The sequence below is a fragment of the Engystomops pustulosus genome, chromosome 4 (assembly GCF_040894005.1).
Source record: "Engystomops pustulosus chromosome 4, aEngPut4.maternal, whole genome shotgun sequence".
In the NCBI taxonomy this organism is placed as follows: Eukaryota; Metazoa; Chordata; class Amphibia; order Anura; family Leptodactylidae; genus Engystomops; species Engystomops pustulosus.
In genome coordinates this window covers 18,397,800-18,421,713 of record NC_092414.1, presented here as the reverse complement: position 1 = coordinate 18,421,713, position 23,914 = coordinate 18,397,800, and the positions used below count along the sequence as shown (strand labels likewise).

The 23,914-nt window shown below is 41.9% G+C and overlaps 1 protein-coding gene across 1 annotated transcript in view; it reads right to left on the bottom strand.

Moving 5' to 3' along the window:
- VWF (von Willebrand factor) overlaps positions 1-23,914 on the bottom strand; it is a 114,107-nt gene that overhangs the window by 56,107 nt on the left and 34,086 nt on the right. The window contains exons 19-26 of the mRNA XM_072145387.1: positions 16,909-17,012; positions 13,537-13,675; positions 13,320-13,454; positions 11,567-11,713; positions 5,888-6,028; positions 3,525-3,638; positions 3,206-3,362; positions 2,897-3,055 (exon numbers count right to left, since the gene is read on the bottom strand). Of these exons, the coding sequence (XP_072001488.1) occupies positions 2,897-3,055; positions 3,206-3,362; positions 3,525-3,638; positions 5,888-6,028; positions 11,567-11,713; positions 13,320-13,454; positions 13,537-13,675; positions 16,909-17,012 (1,096 nt within the window). The remainder of the gene's footprint in view (positions 1-2,896; positions 3,056-3,205; positions 3,363-3,524; positions 3,639-5,887; positions 6,029-11,566; positions 11,714-13,319; positions 13,455-13,536; positions 13,676-16,908; positions 17,013-23,914) is intronic.

The following is a 23,914-nucleotide window of genomic DNA, read 5'->3' as shown; positions in this document are numbered from 1 at the left end:
TATCTCCTCCTCCTCCCTGTACAATGACCTCTATATAGATAACACTGACCAATCATTACATTACTACTGACAATAGATGATGTCACTGCTTATCTCCTCCCCTCCCTGTACAATGACTTCTATATAGATAACACTGACCCATCATTACATCACTACTGACAATAGATGATGTCACAGCTTATCTCCTCCCCTCCCTGTACAATGTCCTCTATATAGATAACACTGACCCATCATTACATTACTACTGACAATAGATGATGTCACAGCTTATCTCCTCCTCCTCCCTGTACAATGTCCTCTATATAGATAACACTGACCCATCATTACATTACTACTGACAATAGATGATGTCACAGCTTATCTCCTCCTCCTCCCTGTACAATGACCTCTACATAGATAACACTGGCCCATCATTACATCACTACTGACAATAGATGATGTCACAGCTTATCTCCTCCCCTCCCTGTACAATGACCTCTATATAGATAACACTGACCCATCATTACATCACTACTGACAATAGATGATGTCACAGCTTATCCCCTCCCCCTCCCTGTACAATGTCCTTTATATAGATAACACTGACCCATCATTACATCACTACTGACAATAGATGATGTCACAGCTTATCTCCTCCCCCTCCCTGTACAATGACCTCTATATAGATAACACTGACCCATCATTACATCACTACTGACAATAGATGATGTCACAGCTTATCTCCTCCCCCTCCCTGTATAATGACCTCTATATAGATAACACTGACCAATCATTACATCACTACTGACAATAGATGATGTCACAGCTTATCTCCTCCCCCTCCCTGTACAATGTCCTCTATATAGATAACACTGACCCATCATTACATCACTACTGACAATAGATGATGTCACAGCTTATCTCCTCCCCTCCCTGTACAATGACCTCTATATAGATAACACTGACCCATCATTACATCACTACTGACAATAGATGATGTCACAGCTTATTCCCTCCCCCTCCCTGTACAATGACCTCTATATAGATAACACTGACCCATCATTACATCACTACTGACAATAGATGACGTCACAGCTTATCTCCTCCCCCTCCCTGTACAATGTCCTCTATATAGATAACACTGACCCATCATTATATCACTACTGACAATAGATGATGTCACAGCTTATCTCCTCCCCCTCCTGTACAATGACCTCTATATAGATAACACTGACCCATCATTACATCACTACTGACAATAGATGATGTCACAGCTTATCCCCTCCCCCTCCCTGTACAATGACCTCTATATAGATAACACTGACCCATCATTACATCACTACTGACAATAGATGATGTCACAGCTTATCTCCTCCCCTCCCTGTACAATGACCTCTATATAGATAACACTGACCCATCATTACATCACTACTGACAATAGATGATGTCACAGCTTATCTCCTCCTCCTCCCTGTACAATGACCTCTATATAGATAACACTGACCCATCATTACATCACTACTGACAATAGATGATGTCACAGCTTATCCCCTCCCCCTCCCTGTACAATGACCTCTATATAGATAACACTGACCCATCATTACATCACTACTGACAATAGATGATGTCACAGCTTATCTCCTCCTCCTCCTTGTACAATGACCTCTATATAGATAACACTGACCCATCATTACATCACTACTGACAATAGATGATGTCACAGCTTATCTCCTCCCCCTCCTGTACAATGACCTCTATATAGATAACACTGACCCATCATTACATCACTACTGACAATAGATGATGTCACAGCTTATCCCTCCCCCCTCCCTGTACAATGACCTCTATATAGATAACACTGACCCATCATTACATCACTACTGACAATAGATGATGTCACAGCTTATCTCCTCCCCCTCCTGTACAATGACCTCTATATAGATAACACTGACCCATCATTACATCACTACTGACAATAGATGATGTCACAGCTTATCCCTCCCCCCTCCCTGTACAATGACCTCTATATAGATAACACTGACCCATCATTACATCACTACTGACAATAGATGATGTCACAGCTTATCTCCTCCCCCTCCTGTACAATAACCTCTATATAGATAACACTGACCCATCATTACATCACTACTGACAATAGATGATGTCACAGCTTATCCCTCCCCCCTCCCTGTACAATGACCTCTATATAGATAACACTGACCCATCATTACATCACTACTGACAATAGATGATGTCACAGCTTATCTCCTCCCCCTCCCTGTACAATGACCTCTATATAGATAACACTGACCCATCATTACATCACTACTGACAATGGATGATGTCACAGCTTATCTCCTCCTCCCTGTACAATGACCTCTATATAGATAACACTGACCCATCATTACATCACTACTGACAATAGATGATGTCACAGCTTATCTCCTCCTCCTCCCTGTACAATGACCTCTATATAGATAACACTGACCCATCATTACATCACTACTGACAATAGATGATGTCACAGCTTATCTCTTCCCCCTCCTGTACAATGACCTCTATATAGATAACACTGACCCATCATTACATCACTACTGACAATAGATGATGTCACAGCTTATCTCCTCCTCCTCCCTGTACAATGACCTCTATATAGATAACACTGACCCATTATTACATCACTACTGACAATAGATGATGTCACAGCTTATCTCCTCCCCTCCCTGTACAATGACCTCTATATAGATAAGACTGACCCATCATTACATCACTACTGACAATAGATGATGTCACAGCTTATCTCCTCCCCCTCCCTGTACTATGACCTCTATATAGATAAGACTGACCCATCACTACATCACTACTAACAATAGGCAATGAATATTATATTAAAGGGATACAATAACACATAACTCACCAGGGGGGCAGTGTGCATGGCAGCCTTCCACACATTTTAGGGGACAATGTGTAGGTTCAGGGTGCTGGCAGGTCACTGGACAAGCTGGTGCACAACTGTTGTATCTCCATTCACAGACATAGTCCAGCTCTCTCACATTCTTCTCTTCACAACTCTGGGCTGTGGTCAGAGGATACAATTGTTATCAGCAGGACCACCAGATGTATTGCATTTACATGACCCACCACTAGGGGCGCTGATCTAAATACCCTTGTATGCTCGCAGCTAATATCTCAGCACAAGGATACTACTTAATACTTTTTTACTTACGGCAAAAGCGCGATGACCTCCATTGCACATGAACACCGTGCTGGGCGCATGCATGGGCGTAGGCTGCTATAGAGTCACAGAAGCATGCGCAGTCACCAATGGATTCACAGATACATGTATCATGCGTGCAGACTTCATGGTAGTGCACTGGATCCACCTGTTTTAAAAAATGTAAAACAAAAAACAATTCAAAGTCCGGGTACCTACCTACACAAATCCCCATTCATAAAGCTATATACCATGACATCATGCCTTATATACAGTATATACGCTTTTAGTATACATACATCCAGATATCATAATAGGTTCCAACACTTACCAATTTATGACAATCTTTAAAGATTTCATCCCACAGAATATCACAGGCATTTTCCACCGCTGCTTGTTTAAGGGCATTGCCTTGACACAGTGGCATACTGGTGATGGCGGTGATCTGTACCCAATAGAATTGTTCATATCTTGTCATTTAAATATACAGTACAAAGAACAGAAAAATTACATAATTAAACAATAACACAGGTCCTCGGGGGTGGAGCATGCACGGGATACCATTCATTTTTGTTCTGTATTAATACTTATTGAAAGATCCTTGGGGGTGGAGCATAGTACATGGAATATCTTATTAGTGTTCTTTGTTCCTACTCATCACAAGATCCTCAGGGATGAAATAAAAATATTTTTTAGTGGCTTTTATTACAACTTATGATAAGGTCCTCAAGGGTCTGGCATAGCAAAGCAAATCTTTCATTAGAGTACTTCAATATTACTAATTTTAAAAATCCTCAAGAGTGGAGGATGAAAAAGGGAATGTTTTACTAGAGCACTTTATTACTGCTCATTAAAAGATCCTCAAGGGTGGAGCATGGCACAGGGAACATCTTATAAGTGTTCTCTATTACTACTCTTCAAAAGATCCTCAGGGGTGGAGCATGACACAGGGAACATCTTATAAGTGTTCTCTATTACTACTCTTCAAAAGATCCTCAGGGGTGGAGCATGACACAGGGAACATCTTATAAGTGTTCTCTATTACTACTCTTCAAAAGATCCTCAGGGGTGGAGCATGACACAGGGGAAATCTTATAAGTGGTATCTATTACTACTCTTCAAAACATCCTTAGGGGTAAAAAAGGAAACAAAAGTATATATTTTTAGAGTTTTTTATTAACATCTATGAAAAGATCCTCGAGGCCTAAGCTTGACGAAGTGAATCTTTCCCTAGAGTATTTAATTGCTACTCATTTAAAAGATCCTCAAGGGTGGAGCATGGCACAGGGAACATCTCATAGGTGTTCTTTATTACTACTCTTCAAAATATCCTCAAGGGTGGAAAAGGAATCAAAATAATATTTTAAGGGCCTAGCATGACAAATATTTCACTAAAGAACTTCATTGCTACTCATTAAAAGATCCTCAACGGTGGAACATGACACATGGGACACTGTCTTAGTGTTGTTTATTACTACTAATAAAAAGATCTTCAGGGGTGGAGCATGAAGCAAAAAATCTTTTAATCTTTAAATCTTTTTAGTGTTTATTATAACGATTTATGAAAATATCTTTAAGGGCTTAGCATGACAAAGGGAAATTTTCATCAAAGTACTTCATTACTACTTAATCAAAGATCATTATGGGTGGAGCATGACACAATAAATTGTAAGTGTTCTTTATTGCAACTCATACAAAGATCCTCAAGGGATTAATATATGAAATAAGGGCTCTGTCATTAGAGTACTTCATTCGCAATCCAGCGGCGTGTTCTCTGCGGTGGATTCGGGTCTTCCGGCGATTCACTAAGGCAGTTCCTCTGACGTCCACCAGGTGTCGCTGCTGCACTGAAGTCCGCCGAGGTCCGCCGGAGTTCACGATCCATTGCCGGGTGTAGGTAAGCGCGTGTCCAGCGACCCTTTTTTGTTTTTAAACGCAGCGGTTTCTCCGAATCCGTCAGGTTTTCGTTCGGCCATGCCCCCGATTTCCGTCCCATTCACGTCCCGGGGCAATTCAGGGAAAATCTACGCACATCGGAAATATTCGGGTAACCCGCCGCAAAAACGCGATTCGGGCCCTTAGTAAATGACCCCCATTGTGTTTTTTATTACTACTCACCATAAGATCCTCATTTGGGATCCTTGTGGGTGGCACATGACACATGAAAAAATCTTATTAGTTTTCTTTATTACAACTCATCAAAAGATCCTCAGGAGTGGAACATGATACTGGGAATTTCTTGTTATTTATCATCAAGTCCACAAGGGTGGAGCATGGCCCAAGGGCTCTCTCATTCATGTACCTCATTACTAATCATCATAAGATCCTTGTGGTTAGCACTTGACACAGTAAATATCTTATTAGTGGTTTTTATTCATATTCATCAAAACATCCTCAGGGGCTGAACATAAAACAGGGAATGTCCTTGTTTGTACTTCATTATCACCTATTAAAAGTTCCTCATGGGTGGAGCATGAAACAGGAAATATCTTTGTTCTTTATCAATATAATTGTTCTTTATCAAAATTCATCAAAATATCCCTTAAGGGGGTGGAGCATGACAAAAGTACTTTCTTATTAGTGTACTTCTTTATTACTTATTAAAAGATCCTCGTGGGAGGGGCATGGGATATTTATCTCATTATTACATGAAACACTGTTGTAAAACCGCAATCATGTGTTCTTTATACTCACTATTGCAACATCGGCACAATAAGGTTTCACTTTCCAAGAATTTCCAAAGTTACTGGGGTTATTTTCCACCTGATTATTACTACTCATCAAATCGTTGTTTTCAATTCCATCAAAGTTTCCACACAGACCACAGACTTTGTTCTGGGAAAGAAAACGGGAGAAAAATACATATTTCTTATAAATTGGTTAAATGTAACATTAGAAAAATATTGACAGATTCCAGGGAGAGTTGTTTTATGATTAACTTCCTGATCCCACCGCAAAGTCATTTCAATTTATTTTCTTCCTTTTTTTTTTTTTTTTTTTTTAGTTAAAAAAAGTAAAAAGTTAAAAAAAAAGGTAAAAATTTAAAAAACTGTAAAAAAAATATATATAATATTGGTAAAAATTCTGCTTCTGTAACATCAATTACCTTCCAATGGTCCAATTAGGATTACATAAGATGTGGCCACATACATTTGAGGAAAAATAACTCAAGTTTTGTTTTTCTAAAATGCTAAATTCCATTGAAAATTGGAAAACCGCGTAAATACTGGGGGTATCTTTAAGGGAAATCTACAATCAAAATCCATTGTGACAAACCAGGGACATTACTCATAGATCCCGGCACCGGGACTGTGGTCATCTTCTTATATTTGTCATCCTTGGCCTCCTTTCTTCTGAAATCAACTTTCCTTATTATGCTAATGAGTTTGAAGGGCTCTGGGGGGGTGTTATCAGAGCCCCTCTGTGCTGTAGCTTCACAGGCAGTTACACTGTCTCCCCCTTCTATCAGTAAGTTTCCCTGGTTTATCATGATGAATTTTGAGGGTAGATTTCCTATAGATGAGTGTCTGGGGACACATGAGTAGCGCATGCTGCCATGTTTGGACCCGAGGCATGTTGGAGGGGAAAGTTTTTGGTCCCTTGGTTCTTACTAGGCAGATCCACAATGTAAGAGCTAAAATAGGCCGCATGAAGAGAGCATGAGACGATGCATCTGTCAATTATCCATCTACTTACTTATCTATCCGCATGTTTTCCTTTTAGGAACATCAGGAGGCTCCAACCTGGCGCAGTATAGTGGCCTAACCTAAAGGCGATGCTGCAACACCCCTCGCTGGCCTACTGCAGGGCCCGGCACCTACCTCCACTGCAGGGGCGTCACTAGGTCAAAAGATCCGGGGCCCGTGCCCCGGATCTTTTGGCCCGTGCCCCGAATGTCCCGGTGTCCAGGCGCATTTCCTCAGCACTGTAGTGGAGAACAGAGCGGCCGGCTCTGTTCTCCACTACAGGGAGCAGGAGACGCGATCTCACAGCGTCTCCTGCTTCAAGCAGCTCACTACAGCTGCCAGGAGCAGGAGACGCCGGGTGATGATGTCACCGCGCCTCAGTGCTGCGAGAAGACAGATGGAAGAGAGAGAGAAGACTTGGGTGAGTATGTTTGTTTTTTTTAATGATACAGTGGAGGGGGAGAGGGCACATTGAGGAGACTGTGGCGGCCATTACAGGAAGCTAAGAGTACCTGGGAAGGGAGGGCTGTGGGGGACATGGGAGCTGCAGATATCATTACAGGGGTTTTTTTTTGGGGGGGGGGACTGTGGGGCACATTACTTGAAGCTGGGGGCATTACAGGGGGCTATGAGGACATAGGGAGGAAGCTGTGGAGGACATTACTTGTGGCTGGGGACATTAAAGGAGGGCTATGAGGACATGGGGGACTTAGGAGGACATTACTTATGACTGGGGGGAACTTTTTAGAGGGGGCTGCGGGGGACAGTGTGTGGGGCACATTACTTAGTGGGGGACAGTGTGTGGGGCACATTACTTAGTGGGGGACAGTGTGTGGGCACATTACTTACTGGGCGACAGTATGTGGGCACATTACTTTCTGGGGGGGGGGGCTGTGTGGGCAAATTACTCACTGGGGGGCCGTGTGGGGCACGTTACCTACTGTGCGGGGGGCTGTGTGGGGGACATTTCTTGGAGCGTGTTCACACATGGCACTAGGACAGGCCTCGGTTTGATCTCATTTGCTTTTCCAGTAATACACAAGTGATGGGTAACACGCACCTGGTTTTGTTTAAATGCAAGACAAACGTGTGAAGTATTTGGGGAGATTGTTAGGGGCAGCACCAGGATAACACTGCCAGGGAACCAAGATGTAGGAACAATGAGGAACATAAGATGTGGTGATGCCTAATGGAGAAGATGGAGGAGACGTCACCTGCAGTCACTGGAGGGAAAAAGTAGGGATTTCTCCTGTGTTCTCTGTAGCTGTATATACTAGAAGTAACCTTGTTATTGGCACAGCCACAAGTGAGGGGGTTATGTACAGGAGGGGGCATTACTGTAAGAGCGCTAGATATGTATTGGGGCCCGTGCCCCGAATCTTTTACCACCCTAGCAACGCCCCTGCTCCACTGACAGAATGAAGGGAAAGTCGCAGTTCCCAGCCTTTGCATAAATGTAGCCCTGTCCATGGGGTCATTTATCATATGCTGGTGCTACTTGTACTAGTGTGTGATGCAGTGTAGAATAGGCGCAGGGCATAGGCAGCAGGACAGCTACATCCCATGCCAGCCCACTGCATAGCCTGGCATCGCCCCCTCTACATCCACCTGGCATACAGGTATCTATCTATATATCTCATATCTATCTATCTCCTATCTATCTATCTATCTATCTATCTCATATCTATCTATCTATCTATCTATCTATTATCTATCTATCTCATATCTATCTATCTATCTATCTATCTATCTATCTCATATCTATCTATCTATCTATCTATCTCATATCTATCTATCTATCTCATATCTATCTATCTATCTATCTATTATCTATCTATCTCATATCTATCTATCTATCTCATATCTATCTATCTATCTATCTATCTATCTATCTATCTCATATCTATCTATCTCATATCTATCTATCTCATATATATCTATCTCATATCTATCCATCTATCTATCTATCTCATATCTATCTATCTATCTCATATCTATCTATCTCATATCTATCTTTCTATCTCATATCTATCTATCTCATATCTATCTATCTATCTATCTATCTATCTATCTATCTATCTATCTATCTATCTCATATCTATCCATCTATCTATCTCCTAATCTCCTATCTATCCATCTATCTATCTCATATCTATCTATCTATCTATCTCATATCTATCTATCTATCTATCTATCTATCTCATATCTCTGTATCTCCTATGTATCTATCTATCTATCTATCTATCTATCTCATATCTATCTCATATCTATCTATCTCATATCCATCTATCTCATATCTATCTCATATCTATCTATTATCTCTATCTATCTCTCTATCTAAAAATCAAAAAATTGTGGCACTCCAAGTTCTTGTGAAAAAGGAATTCTTTTATTCCAAAAGTGCTACGTTTCAGCTTCCATAACTGGAGCCTTTCTCAAGGAAGTGACATCATATCAAACATTTGCATTTCTTAACTGGTGCAGCTGAATTGTTTTAATTTTTCTTTCTATCTCTCTATCTCTCTATCTAGCTTTCTGTCTATCAAGTATCTATCTGTTATGTCATTTGCAGTTTTTGACTTTGCCTGGACAAATAATACAGGGGTATTGGAGGACTAGGGTGGGGGTTTCGTGGGATGTCAAATTGAAAACAGACATAATAGATGGGGAATAATAATGGCCTAATGGTGAACGTTTCGAGTTAGAAAAAGGAGAAAAGTCAACAGTAATAAATAAGAGCTTATAGTCAGAAATTACAGCTCCGGCGAGTGTTTCACAGGTCACGTCTGGTGCAAATATCACAGCGGTCACCTGTCAATCACTGCAGCACATTGGCTGACACCAGAGATTTAACACCTTAACAAAGAACACGGTGCACCGAAGGAGCAAGGCAAAATCCAGGCAGGACAGAACACCTACATCACACACCCATCACACGCTAAATGATCTGATCGAGCCAAACACAGCCGGCCAGAAAGAAAACAAGGGGAAGTTCTAATGAAATTGAAGGGGAGGGGGGGTTAAAAGGGGGTGTTTCTTTAAAACTACATATAATGTGCAATTTTTACCAATACATACAGCTAAAAGAGTTAATTGGTGGACTGAGAGGCAGACATGGGTTAAAACATTCAATGGTTTTCCTCTGTTGTCCCATAGCCAGCTTCAAAACTTCCTTGGCGCTGGATTACCTTGCCAGTTATTTGGTAACTTACCTGTGTGTCTCTGAATTTGAATTGCCTTCCCACTGCTTCATTTTCTGACTATCCTTTGCCTTCTGATTTGGTACTGCAGCGCCCTCTGCTTGTGACTTTGCTCTGACTATTGGTCTGACTATTCTTTTGATTGTGTATTTGGTGCTTGGCAGTTCAGCCAATCATTGGCTGCAGTGGTAACTCACCGATTAACCAATAATTGGCTGGTAGGCCTTATCTCTGTGTCAAGAGGGACTATGAAACAGAGAAAAGGCAGTGTAAGAATGGGAGAAGTGAGGGATTGGGTGAATTGCCCCGTTGAGATAGATTGTCTGTCAATCTGGTGTCTCTATTTTTCAATATGAGTGTAGAACCTGGGAAGGAGGCAGTGAGTCCACTGGTAGGTGGATGGCTCCAAATAAAGCAAAAGTGGACACACAGAAGAAGACAGGGGTGCACCCTTAGTGTAATACTGTTTAAAACAAGGCAAATAGAAGTGTCATGTATTCAGGTGGTCTCTCACCTGGTGGCACTGATCCTGGCTGCCAATCATGATGCGCGTGTCTTCACTCTATCCCAAGTGACCATGGGATGGAGATTAATGAATGTAGCTGACCTCAAAAGAAAAGATGTATGGAGAACCGGAACTTGTAAAAAACTTGGAACTTGACTCAGTCTTGATAGCATATCACCAATAAATAAAGTCAATGTTAAGTGTTTCGGTCTAGGACTTAGACCTTCATAAGGTGTGACGAAGATCTACGTCCTAGATCGAAAGATGTAGCACATAAACCAATGAATCAAGTCAATGTTATGAAGACTCTGAGTCAAGTTCAAAGTTTCTACAAGTGCCTGTCCTCCATACATCTTTTCCTTTGAGGTCAGCTATATTTACTCCCTTTTCAATGGATTATATAGGCAGCCATTTTTGCCGATTGCAACCATAACATACTGGGGCAGATTTACTTACCCGGTCGGTTCGCGATCCAGCGGCGCGTTCTCTGCGCTGGATTCAGGTCCGGACGGGATTTATTAAGGCAGTTCCTCCAACGTCCACCAGGTGGCGCTGCTGCGCTGAAGTTCCCTGGAATGCACTGCAATACACGGAGCCGGGCTGAGTGAAGGTAAGTGCAAGCTCCGCGACAGATTTTTTTTTTAAAATGCGGCGGTTTTTCCGAATCCGTCGGGTTTTCGTTCGGCCACGCCCCCCCGATTTCTGTCGCGTGCAAGCCAGCGCTGATACACCACAATCCGATCGCGTGTGCCAAAAAGTCGGGGCAATTCAGGGGAAATCGGCGCAAACCGGAAATATTCGGGTAACACGTCGGGAAAACGCGAATCGGGCCCTTAGTAAATGACCCCCAGTGTATTTCTGCAGTGACTAAAAGCAAAGATCAAGAAGGTGAAGAATATGGCCACCTTTACCTAATTCAACGGTGTCTCCTTCATTACTTTGTAAAATAAAAACAAAAAAATCATGTCACTAGATTAATTACCCTCAAGGTTTCCTTCAAGGTGACGTAGACTCTCTTCCCCTTATCCCAGGTGACAGATATTTCACTTCCAAGTGTCAAAATAAAGTAGTTGCCAGATGGCCGTACGTCAAATCCAATCTCACTGCTCAGGGGCTTCCTAATATTGACCTAAAGAAGAAGGAACATGGTGAAATGTTAGACATTCGATGGGATCTCTTGGGGTAATTTTGGTAAGTCTTGGCTGTCATTGAGGATCAATGTCTTTGTATTCCTTGCGAACTATGTTTTGTACAACTACTGAACTCTACATAGACCAGTCCATCAAATGTGTAGTTAAGAATGGTCTTCTAGATGGTTGTGCTCTCAAAAAGGTTGGCCCAAGTTGGAAAACCTATCTTCATATAACCTGTTAATCGTGAGAGGTTGGGGAGAAGGTGCTCTCTCATCTCTTGGCTTGGGCGGAGGGCATTGACAAAGATCTGGATGACCTGTTCTGTCCATCTCTACACCGACGACCCAATGAAATGAATGGATAGATAAAACTAAACACCCACTGGCTGGTCTTCTCACATATTTCAACAGTTTGCTAGATATATTGTGATCAGTTGGTTGTGTATGGATCAAGTACACAAGTCCAAAGTGGGAAAACCCTACAAAAAAGGGGCCAAACAAACGTATAATTACAGAAGAATTTGGAAACTGGATGGGGTTGGTCTTCTCATAGATGGTGATCTTCTAAGGAGGCTTTAGATATATTGTGGTTAAGATTGACTTAGTTCTTAGTTCTAAGAACTAGTTGACTTAGACCAAGTTCTAAAAAGCATTTGGTTGTAAAAATTGGTGGCAAAGGTGGAGCCACCCGTGATGGTCAAGAATAACTCCAAGATCCTGCATGGATGGACTTGTGGAGGCTCAACATCCACAGCGATATGATGTACATAACGTGTGGATAACATGTCTGACTCCTGATAACTACACACTGAGGAAAGTAATTGTAGTAGTCACTGCTCATAGTGTTGAGGCCGCTAAAGGATCCTAACGAGAGACACTCAAGGGATTATACACAAAGTTCATAAATTCCAATGTAAGTCGCAAAAAACGGGAAAACATCCAATACTCGTAGCTGAATCCAATTGTTTATTAACTTCTAAATGCCAAAAAATTGAGGTTGTAGAATAGTCAGGTGTTTGAGCCAATGACCATTTCATGGACACCTGTTCTCCACATCAAAGGCCGTGACAGGTGTGAACAAGACTCCTATCGGCCAGGACACATGCTTATTCTTTGCCTCCTATGAGTTCATTCTGGAACTTTGTGAGGTCATTTATCACAATCAACCTGCAAATATTGTTCACACTATATATTTGGGCCAATTTTGGAGCTGGGACATTACATGACCTACCACAAATGCAACAGTCAATGCAAATATAGACCATCACTTCTAACCTTTGTGTTGAATTTCACTACACTGCCTCCACAGGAGACCTTGGGTATTACACAATATTCATGTAAACAAATGGGACATCTCTGTATGACTTGTAATACCATGCCTAACCACTGGGAATGCTGTTACAAATTATAGTACCTTAACCTTTGTTTCATTTCTATGGGATTTTAAACTATTTGGTCTTTTGTTGTATAAGTTCCTAGGAAGACACAATTTAGTGATTGTTGTTGAATACGATTAAGATTGTGTGACAGGAAGTAGGGGATTTGGAGGGAGGGGCTAATTTTTATCTAAACCTTAGATTTTTGGCTATGATCATGTACAAACCTGCTCATTTTCTAACTCAATTTCCCCATTTCTAAAGAAAATTGTGATCTTCTTGGAACATCTGTCTCCGGTGAAGCCACAACCAACATTTCCCACTAGGATACGGAAGGTTCCGGTTCCACTGCCACAGAAATCCTATAGGAAACATTAGAATTGTTGGTGAATTTGGTAAATGTATTCTGTACACACATGAGTCCTCCCAGGTTTTAGGTCTTACCTGGACTAACACATACTGGCAGTCTCCAGGGAAGTTGTAGACCAAACCGTCAAATGTGAAGTAGTGGGAGACCCCGATGGCCGAGCAGGTCCCATCACAAATATTCTTTGTGCATTCCCATGTTCTACCTCGACAAATACTGAGAAACAAGATTATAGTTCAGCAGCTTTCATTTGGTTAAGGAAAATATGGGGAGAGCTAGAAACCCCATGGTCTATGGTCCTTAAAGCCTCTTAATAGAGGGTTAGTTCAAAACTGCAACCTTCTGACAATTGTAATGTGGTCAGTAGATAGATACAAGATAGATAAATAGATAGTAAATACATAATTACAGATAAACAGATAGATAGATAGATAGATAGATAGATAGATAGATATGAGATAGTTATGAGATAGATAGATATGAGATAGATATGAGATAGATAGATAGATAGATAGATATGAGATAGATAGATATGAGATAGATAGATAGATAGATAGATATGAGATAGATAGATAGATAGATATGAGATAGATAGATAGATAGATATGAGATAGATAGATAGATAGATATGAGATAGATAGATAGATAGATATGAGATAGATATGAGATAGATAGATAGATAGATAGATAGATAGATAGATATGAGATAGATAGATAGATAGATAGATAGATATGAGATGGATAGATATTAGATAGATAGATAGATAGATAGATAGGAGATAGATAGATAGATATGAGATAGATAGATAGATAGATAGATATGAGATAGATAGATAGGAGATAGATAGGAGATAGATAGATAGGAGATAGATAGATAGGAGATAGATAGATAGGAGATAGATAGATATGAGATAGATAGATAGATAGATAGATAGGAGATAGATAGATAGGAGATAGATAGATAGGAGATAGATAGATAGGAGATAGATAGTTAGATAGATAGATAGATAGATAGATAGATAGATAGATAGATAGGAGATAGATAGATAGGAGATAGATAGATATAAGATAGTTAGATAGATAGATAGATAGATAGATAGATAGATATGAGATAGATAGATATGAGATAGATAGATAGATAGATAGATAAATAAAGTAAAAAGCGGGCAGCACTCCATGGTTCAAAATTTCAAAATAAAAGGTGAACTTTATTGAACAAGTGGCGACGTTTCGGTGTGTAACACCTTCATCATGCTTGATGAAGGTGTTACACACCGAAACGTCGCCACTTGTTCAATAAAGTTCACCTTTTATTTTGAAATTTTGAACCATGGAGTGCTGCCCGCTTTTTACTTTATTTAGCTACAAGAGGATCAAGCCAGAACCTTTGTGGGCGCTGCACCCCTCCTTATTAGGAGTCCATAAGATTGTGCTGACTTGGATTTTACTTCTTCTAGATAGATAGATAGATATGAGATAGATAGATAGATATGAGATAGATAGATAGATAGATAGATAGATAGATAGATAGGTAAGTAGTAGATATTACATAGATTACATCTATTATGTACTTTATATGAATTCAAAAAATCTACAACAACATCTGTGTTGGCGACATTGATGTAACAATTACAGCCCTCTGCTGCTCTCATGCTTATAATGGGACAATTTATGGGGTACACATAGTAAAATGCATTAAAATGCCCAAGTGACCGATTTGGGGCGATTATGAAATATAATATGACTATTAATGAGTAATTTCCGAGCTCTTAGATGCTGATCCCTTTCCAGATGAGCGGATGACTTATGGGGGATGTGATGGGGGTGGAGACGTGTTTACTCTTTATTATGGTGATTGGACCTCATAGTTGTGTAGTCCACACCCAAAAGAGAAACCTATATGGGGAATCATTGCAGGGGAGAAGCGTCCACCGAAGAAAGGGGGGTCCTACAAGGAATGTTTATCCCCAATACAAAAGGTAAAGGGAGTTTCTGGGCTAAGAATATTCATAAAATATCCACATAATACAAGGGGGTCCAACATCTAGCACCCCCACAGATTAGCTGTAGTCAGCACCCAATGATCTGTCTGCTTCCTGGATGAGTGATCTGTGAGGGTGCTGGGAGGGGAAGACCACCCCTCTGATATTGGACCACCGCAGCCTCAATGTATAAATGACAAAGGTTAATAGAAAAACAAAGAGAAAAGAATGATAAAAATAGAGCAAAGGGGGATGGAGAGAACTAAAAAGGCGAAGAGAAGGGGAAAAGAAAGAGACTGATGGAAGGAGAAAGGAGAATGAGGGATAAAGAGACAATGGAAGAAATGGGAGAGACAAGGTTTAAGAGGAAGCAATGAGATAGGAGGAAATATTCCACAAAAAAGGAGAACAGAGAAGACACTGATACAAGAACAGAAAGAAACAAGAACAAAGGAAAGTAAAGGGGGATGAGGCTGAAAAGTGGTAAAGGAAGGGAAAGGGTAGAAAAGGGTAAAAGCAGCAAATGCGAAAGGAAAGGAATGAGAGAAATAAACGGGGAATGAAAGAGGGGAAAAGAATGAGGGAAAGAGCAGAGGGAAGGGGAAACATTGGACAAAAAGAGAAGTCAGGGAGAGGGAGGGATGGGAGGAAAATGGAATGAAATGATAAAGAGAGAAAGAATGGAGATAATAGACGGAGGAAGAAAAGCAAAGAGGGAAGGGAAAGGGAAGGAAGGAAGGAGGAGGAGAAAGGGGGGAGGCAAGAGAGGGCGAAAAGAGAAGGAATGGAAGAGAAAGGGAGAGAAAGCATAGGTGGGAAGAGAAAGGAAGGAAGATAAAAGGCAGATAATGGAAAAGAGGAAAGAGACAGGATTGAAGATAAAGAGATAGAAGGGAGAGAAGAGAAAAGAGGGAAGAGAGAGTAGAGAAAAGGAAAGAAGGTAAGGGAAGGAAGAAAAGAGAAGGGAGTGAAGAGAAAAGGGTGGAAGAAAGGGAGAAAATGGACACAAGGGAAGAGAAAGGGAGAGAAGAAGTAGGGAGAGAAGGGAGTGAAGAGTAAAGGATGGAAGAAAGGAAGAAAACTGACATAAGGGAAGAGAAGGGAGGGAAGAGAAAGGGAGAGAATGGATGGAAGGAAAGAGAAAGGAGGGAATAAAAGGGAGAGAAAACAAAGAAGAGAAGGGAAGGAAAAGAGGTAAGGGAGGGAAGTAAGGGACAGCAGAGAAGAGAGGGAGAAGGAAGGAAATAATGGTAAGGACGGAAGAAGTTGGGCGTAAAGGAAAGAGTCAAGGAAAGTAAAGGAAAGCTCAGAAGACAAGGAAAGGATGACAGGAGATGAGATAAGTCGATAGGAGAAATTAAAAGGGGAGGTGGAGATTAAAGGAAACTTTAAGAAGGAAATAAATAAAAATGAAATAAAAAAGAAGTTTGTATGGGAAGTGTAATATTCAGTATCCCAGATACTAACCATGTGTTACAGTCCTGGATCACGGATTCTCCTGGAGCATAGTCATTCCCCGCGTGCCTACACGGACACTTCTGCGGTAATATACAGCGGTTATTGTGCCGAACCTACACATGAAGAGGAAGAAGAAAGACTGTTACCCTGATAATGTTTCCTGCAGCTTCATCACCCTCCAAATATAACAATGACTGATAAAAGACTGATTATCTATCACATATCTATCTATCTTTCTATCTCCTATCTATCTATCTATCTATCTATCTCCTATCTATCTATCTATCTATCTCATATCTATCTCCTATCTATCTATCTATCTATCTCCTATCTATCTCCTATCTATCTATCTATCTATCTCATATCTATCTCCTATCTATCTATCTATCTATCTATCTATCTATCTATCTATCTATCTATCTATCTCCTATCTATCTATCTATCTATCTATCTCATATCTATCTATCTCATATCTATCTATCTATCTCATATCTATCTATCTATCTATCTATCTATCTCATATCTATCTATCTCATATCTATCTATCTATCTATCTATCTATCTATCTATCTATCTCATATCTATCTATCTCATATCTATCTATCTATCTATCTATCTCATATCTATCTATCTATCTATCTATCTCATATCTATCTCATATCTATCTATCTATCTCATATCTATCTATCTATCTATCTCATATCTATCTATCTCATATCTATCTCATATCTATCTCATCTCTATCTATCTATCTCATATCTATCTATCTATCTATCTTCTATCTCATATCTATCTATCTATCTCCTATCTATCTATCTATCTATCTATCTATCTATCTCATATCTATCTCATATCTATCTCATATCTATCTATCTCATATCTATCTATCTATCTCATATCTATCTATCTATCTATCTCATATCTATCTATCTATATCTATCTATCTATCTCATATCTATCTATCTATCTATCTATCTATCTCATATCTACGTATAGAAAAGTCCAAGCAGCACATTCAAAAGGGTCTTGTTGGTGGGTGCAAGCTTCTAAGGATTGGGCCTTGAATCCTTTAGCGGTATGTATAGTGGAAATAGCGCAGCACACCAGATGAAGTGAAAAAATCTTGTAGTTTTATTCCATGTTCAATAACACAAGCGACGTTTCGGCTACAGGTAGCCTTCCTCAAGCCATTTAACAAGTGTGAATAGTGGACATCTCATATCTATCTATCTATATCTATCTATCTATCTCATATCTATCTATCTATCTATCTTCTATCTCATATCTATCTCATATCTATCTATCTATCTATCTATCTATCTCATACCTATCATCTACAGTATCTTTCTTTCTATTCTTTTCTTTTGTTTTTGGTTTATGTCACTGCCTTTCTACCGCAGTAATAGATCAAGTAGAGGGAAAAGTTCAGGCTGGAGATAGAGTTGAGTATTTTATAGATATGGAAAGAATAATATTCCCATAAATCAGGCGGCGCTGGTGAACTTCTAACATTATTCAGTAGCTCAGTCTAGGAAATAGGATTTTCTTACAATCTGCTGCCCCCTAGTGCTGCACGGACCATCATGCAGCCATGTAAATGGAAACAGAAAATAACATGAAAAACTTTAGTCCCTTTTTATGGTTATTTTGCATTATTTTATATTTGTAATAATTTTTTCGTTATTTTGTTTTATGCAATTTTTTTTGTCGCATACTTCATCATGTTGGGTAGAGCAGAATTATTTTGGGACACAAAAGTTTTTGTTTAATGGCTTTTTTTTTTTTACTAGATGGCAGGAGGCAGCGGAGGGGGAGGAACAATTCGGCTTTCTGTGGCTCTGCTACCAGCTTATTACCAGACTTAGCACTTAATAAATCGCGGCCTCCGGTTCCATATGCTGAGCCGTAACAGCTGAGCCCCGCACCACGGCGCAGGTGTCCCTCCAGCGTAAAACCTAAGGCGACACATCAGAGCTGCACATAATGGACCCACCGGGAGGCTCCAGGGTCTTAGAACCAGGTATGCAATAGGACATACGACTAATTTGCACTATTTTTAATATTATATACTTCCTATGTGTTAAGGGGGCCATGATATCTTTAAAGCAGGGGTGCACAAACTTTATAGGTCTGAGGGCACCCTAGATGCACCAAAAACCCACAGTACAGCACAAAATAGCACCCCAGAGACTAATTACTGCATCTGTACAATAAATAATGCAGACCTCACAGCAGACCTATAATACTGGAGACCCCCCCAGAGGAGACCTATAATACTGGAGACCCCCCCAGAGGAGACCTATAATACTAGAGACCCCCCAGAGGAGACCTATAATACCGGAGACCCCCAGAGAAGACCTATAATACTGGAGACCCCCAGGACAAACCTATAATACTGAAGACCCCCAGGGCCGACCTATAATACTGGAGACCCCACAGAGCAGATCTATAATACTGCAGACCCCCAGAGCAGACCTATAATACTGGAGACCCCCCCAGAGGAGACCTATACCACTGGAGACCCCCAGAGCAGACCTATAATACTGGAGACCCCCAGAGCAGACCTATAATACTGGAGACCCCCAGAGCAGACCTATAATAATGGAGACCCCCAGAGAAGACCTATAATACTGGAGACACCCAGAGAAGACCTATAATACTGGAGACCCCCAGGGCCGACCTATAATACTGGAGACCCCCAGAGCAGACCTATAATACTGGAGACCCCCCAGAGCAGACTTATAATACTGGAGACCCCCCAGAGGAGACCTATAATAATGGAAACCCCCAGGACAGACCTATAATACTGGAGACCCCCAGGACAAACCTATAATACTGGAGACCCCCAGGGCAGACCTATAATACTGGAGACCCCCCCCCCAGAGCAGACCTATAATACTGGAGACCCCCCCCCAGAGGAGACCTATACCACTGGAGACCCCCAGAGCAGACTTCTAATACTGGAGACCCCCAGAGCAGACCTATAATACTGGAGACCCCCAGAGCAGACCTATAATACTGGAGACCCCCAGGGCAGACCTATAATACTGGAGACCCCCCCAGAGCAGACCTATAATACTGGAGACCCCCCCAGAGGAGACCTATACCACTGGAGACCCCCAGAGCAGACTTCTAATACTGGAGACCCCCAGAGCAGACCTATAATACTGGAGACCCCCAGAGCAGACCTATAATACTGGAGACCCCCAGGGCAGACCTATAATACTGGAGACCCCCCCCCCCAGAGCAGACCTATAATACTGGAGACCCCCCCAGAGGAGACCTATACCACTGGAGACCCCCAGAGCAGACCTATAATACTGGAGACCCCCAGAGCAGACCTATAATACTGGAGACCCCCCAGAGCAGACTCCTAATACTGGAGACCCCCCAGAGCAGACACCTAATACTGGAGACCCCCCCAGAGCAGACCTATAATACTGGAGACCCCCAGAGCAGACCTATAATACTGGAGACCCCCAGAGGAGACCCATAATACTGGAGACCCCCCAGAGCAGACCTATAATACTGGAGACCCCCAGAGAAGAACTAAAAATACTGTAGACACCCCCAGAGGAGACCTATAATACTGGAGACCCCCCCCCCCCCCCAGAGCAGACCTATAATACTGGAGACCCCCCCAGAGGAGACCTATACCACTGGAGACCCCCAGAGCAGACCTATAATACTGGAGACCCCCAGAGCAGACCTATAATACTGGAGACCCCCCAGAGCAGACACCTAATACTGGAGACCCCCCAGAGCAGACACCTAATACTGGAGACCCCCCCAGAGCAGACCTATAATACAGGAGACCCCCCAGAGCAGACTCCTAATACTGGAGACCCCCCAGAGCAGACCTATAATACTGGAGACCCCCAGAGCAGACCTATAATACTGGAGACCCCCAGAGCAGACCTATAATACTGGAGACCCCCCAGAGCAGACCTATAATACAAGAGACCCCAGAGCAGACCTATAATACTGGAGACCCCCAGAGCAGACCTATAATACTGTAGACCCCCAGAGCAGACCTATAATACTGTAGACCCCCAGAGCAGACCTATAATACTGGAGACCCCCCAGAGCAGACCTATAATACTGGAGACCCCCAGAGCAGACGAATAATACTGGAGACCCCCCAGAGCAGAGACTATGAGATCGATGAGTAAATTTCTCAGATGGGGGGGGGGGGGGGGCAATGCACCTAATTTCTGCAATCCTAGACCCCAGTATCCTAACTCTACATCGCTAGGCAAATAAATCAATATTTTTACATTTCAAGGCCTTGTAAAGGGTCGGCCATTGACTGAAAGTGTATCTTGCATCCAGCAGGTGGCGCTGGAGGAACACATTTTCAGGTACTTTGCAAATACTAACATGTTCCATTATTACTATGACGTAGTTGCTGTTAAAGTGACCTGTGGACGCTGGAGGGGGGGCACTTTTTGAATAAGAATATCCCTTTAAGAAGGGTTGGGAGGGATTCTGAGGGTCTGGATGTGAAGTGACTATAACAAGGCGGGTGACCCCGTTGTACTTCACAGGACGCATCTGTAAACCTGGCGAAGTGCGGGGACCCCACACAAAACCAGATGTGCCGAACCTTCTCCGCAGCATAAATCACGTGGCGCTTGCGCTGTGTGTGTTGGATTCATTCCATCTGTCAATAGGCAGGGGGAAAAAAAACTTTCATTTTACAGGATTTTTTTTTTTTATTTTGTAGAATGTTCACTTTTTGTAGAGAGCGCCCCCCTGTGACCTCAGGTATATGAGAAGAATTACATTAGATGCTCCGCCCCTTAAAGGGGACGTCCACTTTAGGATGGAATTTAGTCTCAAGCGACAAGGTACTGCGCTGGGAAATTTTATTTAAAAAAAAAAAAATCTGTAAAATGTTTGTCGTCTGATACAAAGCTCCAAATCCTCAGCTGTGCAGCGTGGAGGTCTGTGGTAGAAAAGGCGGCTCAGACACAGAAGCAGTAGAAATGATTGGGCAGAGCGATCCCGATACACTCTGCCTGATCATAGAGAGGATGTGGCACCTGTACAGCTGATCACCTACCTCTTATCTGTAGTGCAGGGTGAGAGGGCACCCACTGGACCCAGCTCTGCACCATGGCACCCAATATTAACCCCTTCACTGTCCTAGACCTCCAAAGAACTGTGTCCCTTCACCACCTTACTAACATTTGCCCCTCTACTCCTCTAGACCACCATGGATTAACCTCTTAATTGCCCTGGACCTCCAAGGATTCTCACATTAACCTCTTCATTGCCTAAATATTATGACATTAACCTTTTTCATTGCACGGGCCCACCAATGATTGACATTAACCTCTTCATTGCCCTCGACCACCAAGGATTCTGACATTAACCTCTTCATTGCCCTGGACCTCCAAAAATTCTAACATTAACCTCTACATTGCCCCAGATCCCCAAATATTATGACATTAACCTCATCATTGCCCTGGACCGTCAAGAATTCTAACATTAACCTCTACATTGCCCCGGATCACCAAGGATTCTGACATTAACCTCTTCATTGCCCTGGACCACCAAAGATTCTGACATTAACCTCTACATTGCCCAGGACCGTCAAGAATTCTAACATTAACCTCTACATTGCCCCTGACCACCAAGGATTCTGACATTAATCTCTTCATTGCCCTGAACCACCAAGGATTCTGACATTAACCTCTTCATTGCCCTGGACCACCAAAGATTCTGACATTAACCTCTACATTGCCCAGGACCGTCAAGAATTCTAACATTAACCTCTACATTGCCCCTGACCACCAAGGATTCTGACATTAACCTCTTCATTGCCCTTGACCACCAAGGATACTGATAATAATCTCTTCACTGCCCTAAGAAACCGAAAATCTTGACATTAACCCCTTCATTTTCAAAGAACAATAGGGGAATTGACCCCTTTACTGCCCTATAGAACACCTGGCGCCTGGGGTGTGAAGGGGTGAGCCTGACAGCGCAGGCTATAGTGCAATTCTATATCAACCGGGACCTGGCGTAGAACTGCCCCGTCGCACGCTAGATGCCAGCTATACCCTCTCGATATACGGTATATATCTCCCTCTGACTTTAACCACCTCATTGCTATAGACCACCAGAGATATTAACATTTGCCTCTTTACTGCCCCAAACAGCCACATATTTTGTCATTCATCCTTTGACTACCCTAGACCACCCTCTGACATTAAAGGGTCTAACTTGCTGATCAGTGGGGGTCTCAGTCGGTCCCCTCTTTTCTCCCCGAGATGCCTCCTTCCAGGATAAAGACCTTATCTTGCCTGTAGCTTGTAGAGTAAGTCTATGCACAATGCTGCTTGCCGGCAGGAAGTGCTTGTGTCTGAGCTGGTCTTGTAATGCAAGGGGGAGGAGCTGGAGGCAGAGAGCACTGCAGTGTGCAGATAGGAGAAGCTATTCATCAGCAGAATCAGCCCATAGTCATGGGATTTACGGTTCTATCCAGGGAAAACTAAAATTGGTTGGAATTATATCTGTGAAATTCTGTATTTTTGTTAATAACAGTGAATTGGAGAATGTGATATTTTTTTTATCCTGAGTATATTTAAGAATCTTGTCTTCATGGGAATATATACCTCTTTAATCCCTTTACTTTTATTCTGCCCTTGCCCTTCACTGCTCCAGGCAACCAGAGGTTAAGAGAGTAACCAGATCATTGCACTAGGGATTCTGATATTGACCTTGTCATTGCCCTAGGCCACCAGGGACACTATGGTCTGGGATACTGAAGTTAACTACTTTCCTTCATTAACCCATCAGGAAACCTTACAGTAACCCCTTGGCTGTTCTTAGGAATCATTCTGAAATTAACCCCCCTTAATAAACACTTGGTTTGGCTGAGCATGCATGTGCTTTCAATTGGGAGAAGGTATTGACCAAGGAACAAGGGAAAAGTGATCATGTCTGATCTTCATATTTATCATTATTTAGTATCCTAGTCCCCAGAAATGAGAGAAAGAACTGGCCA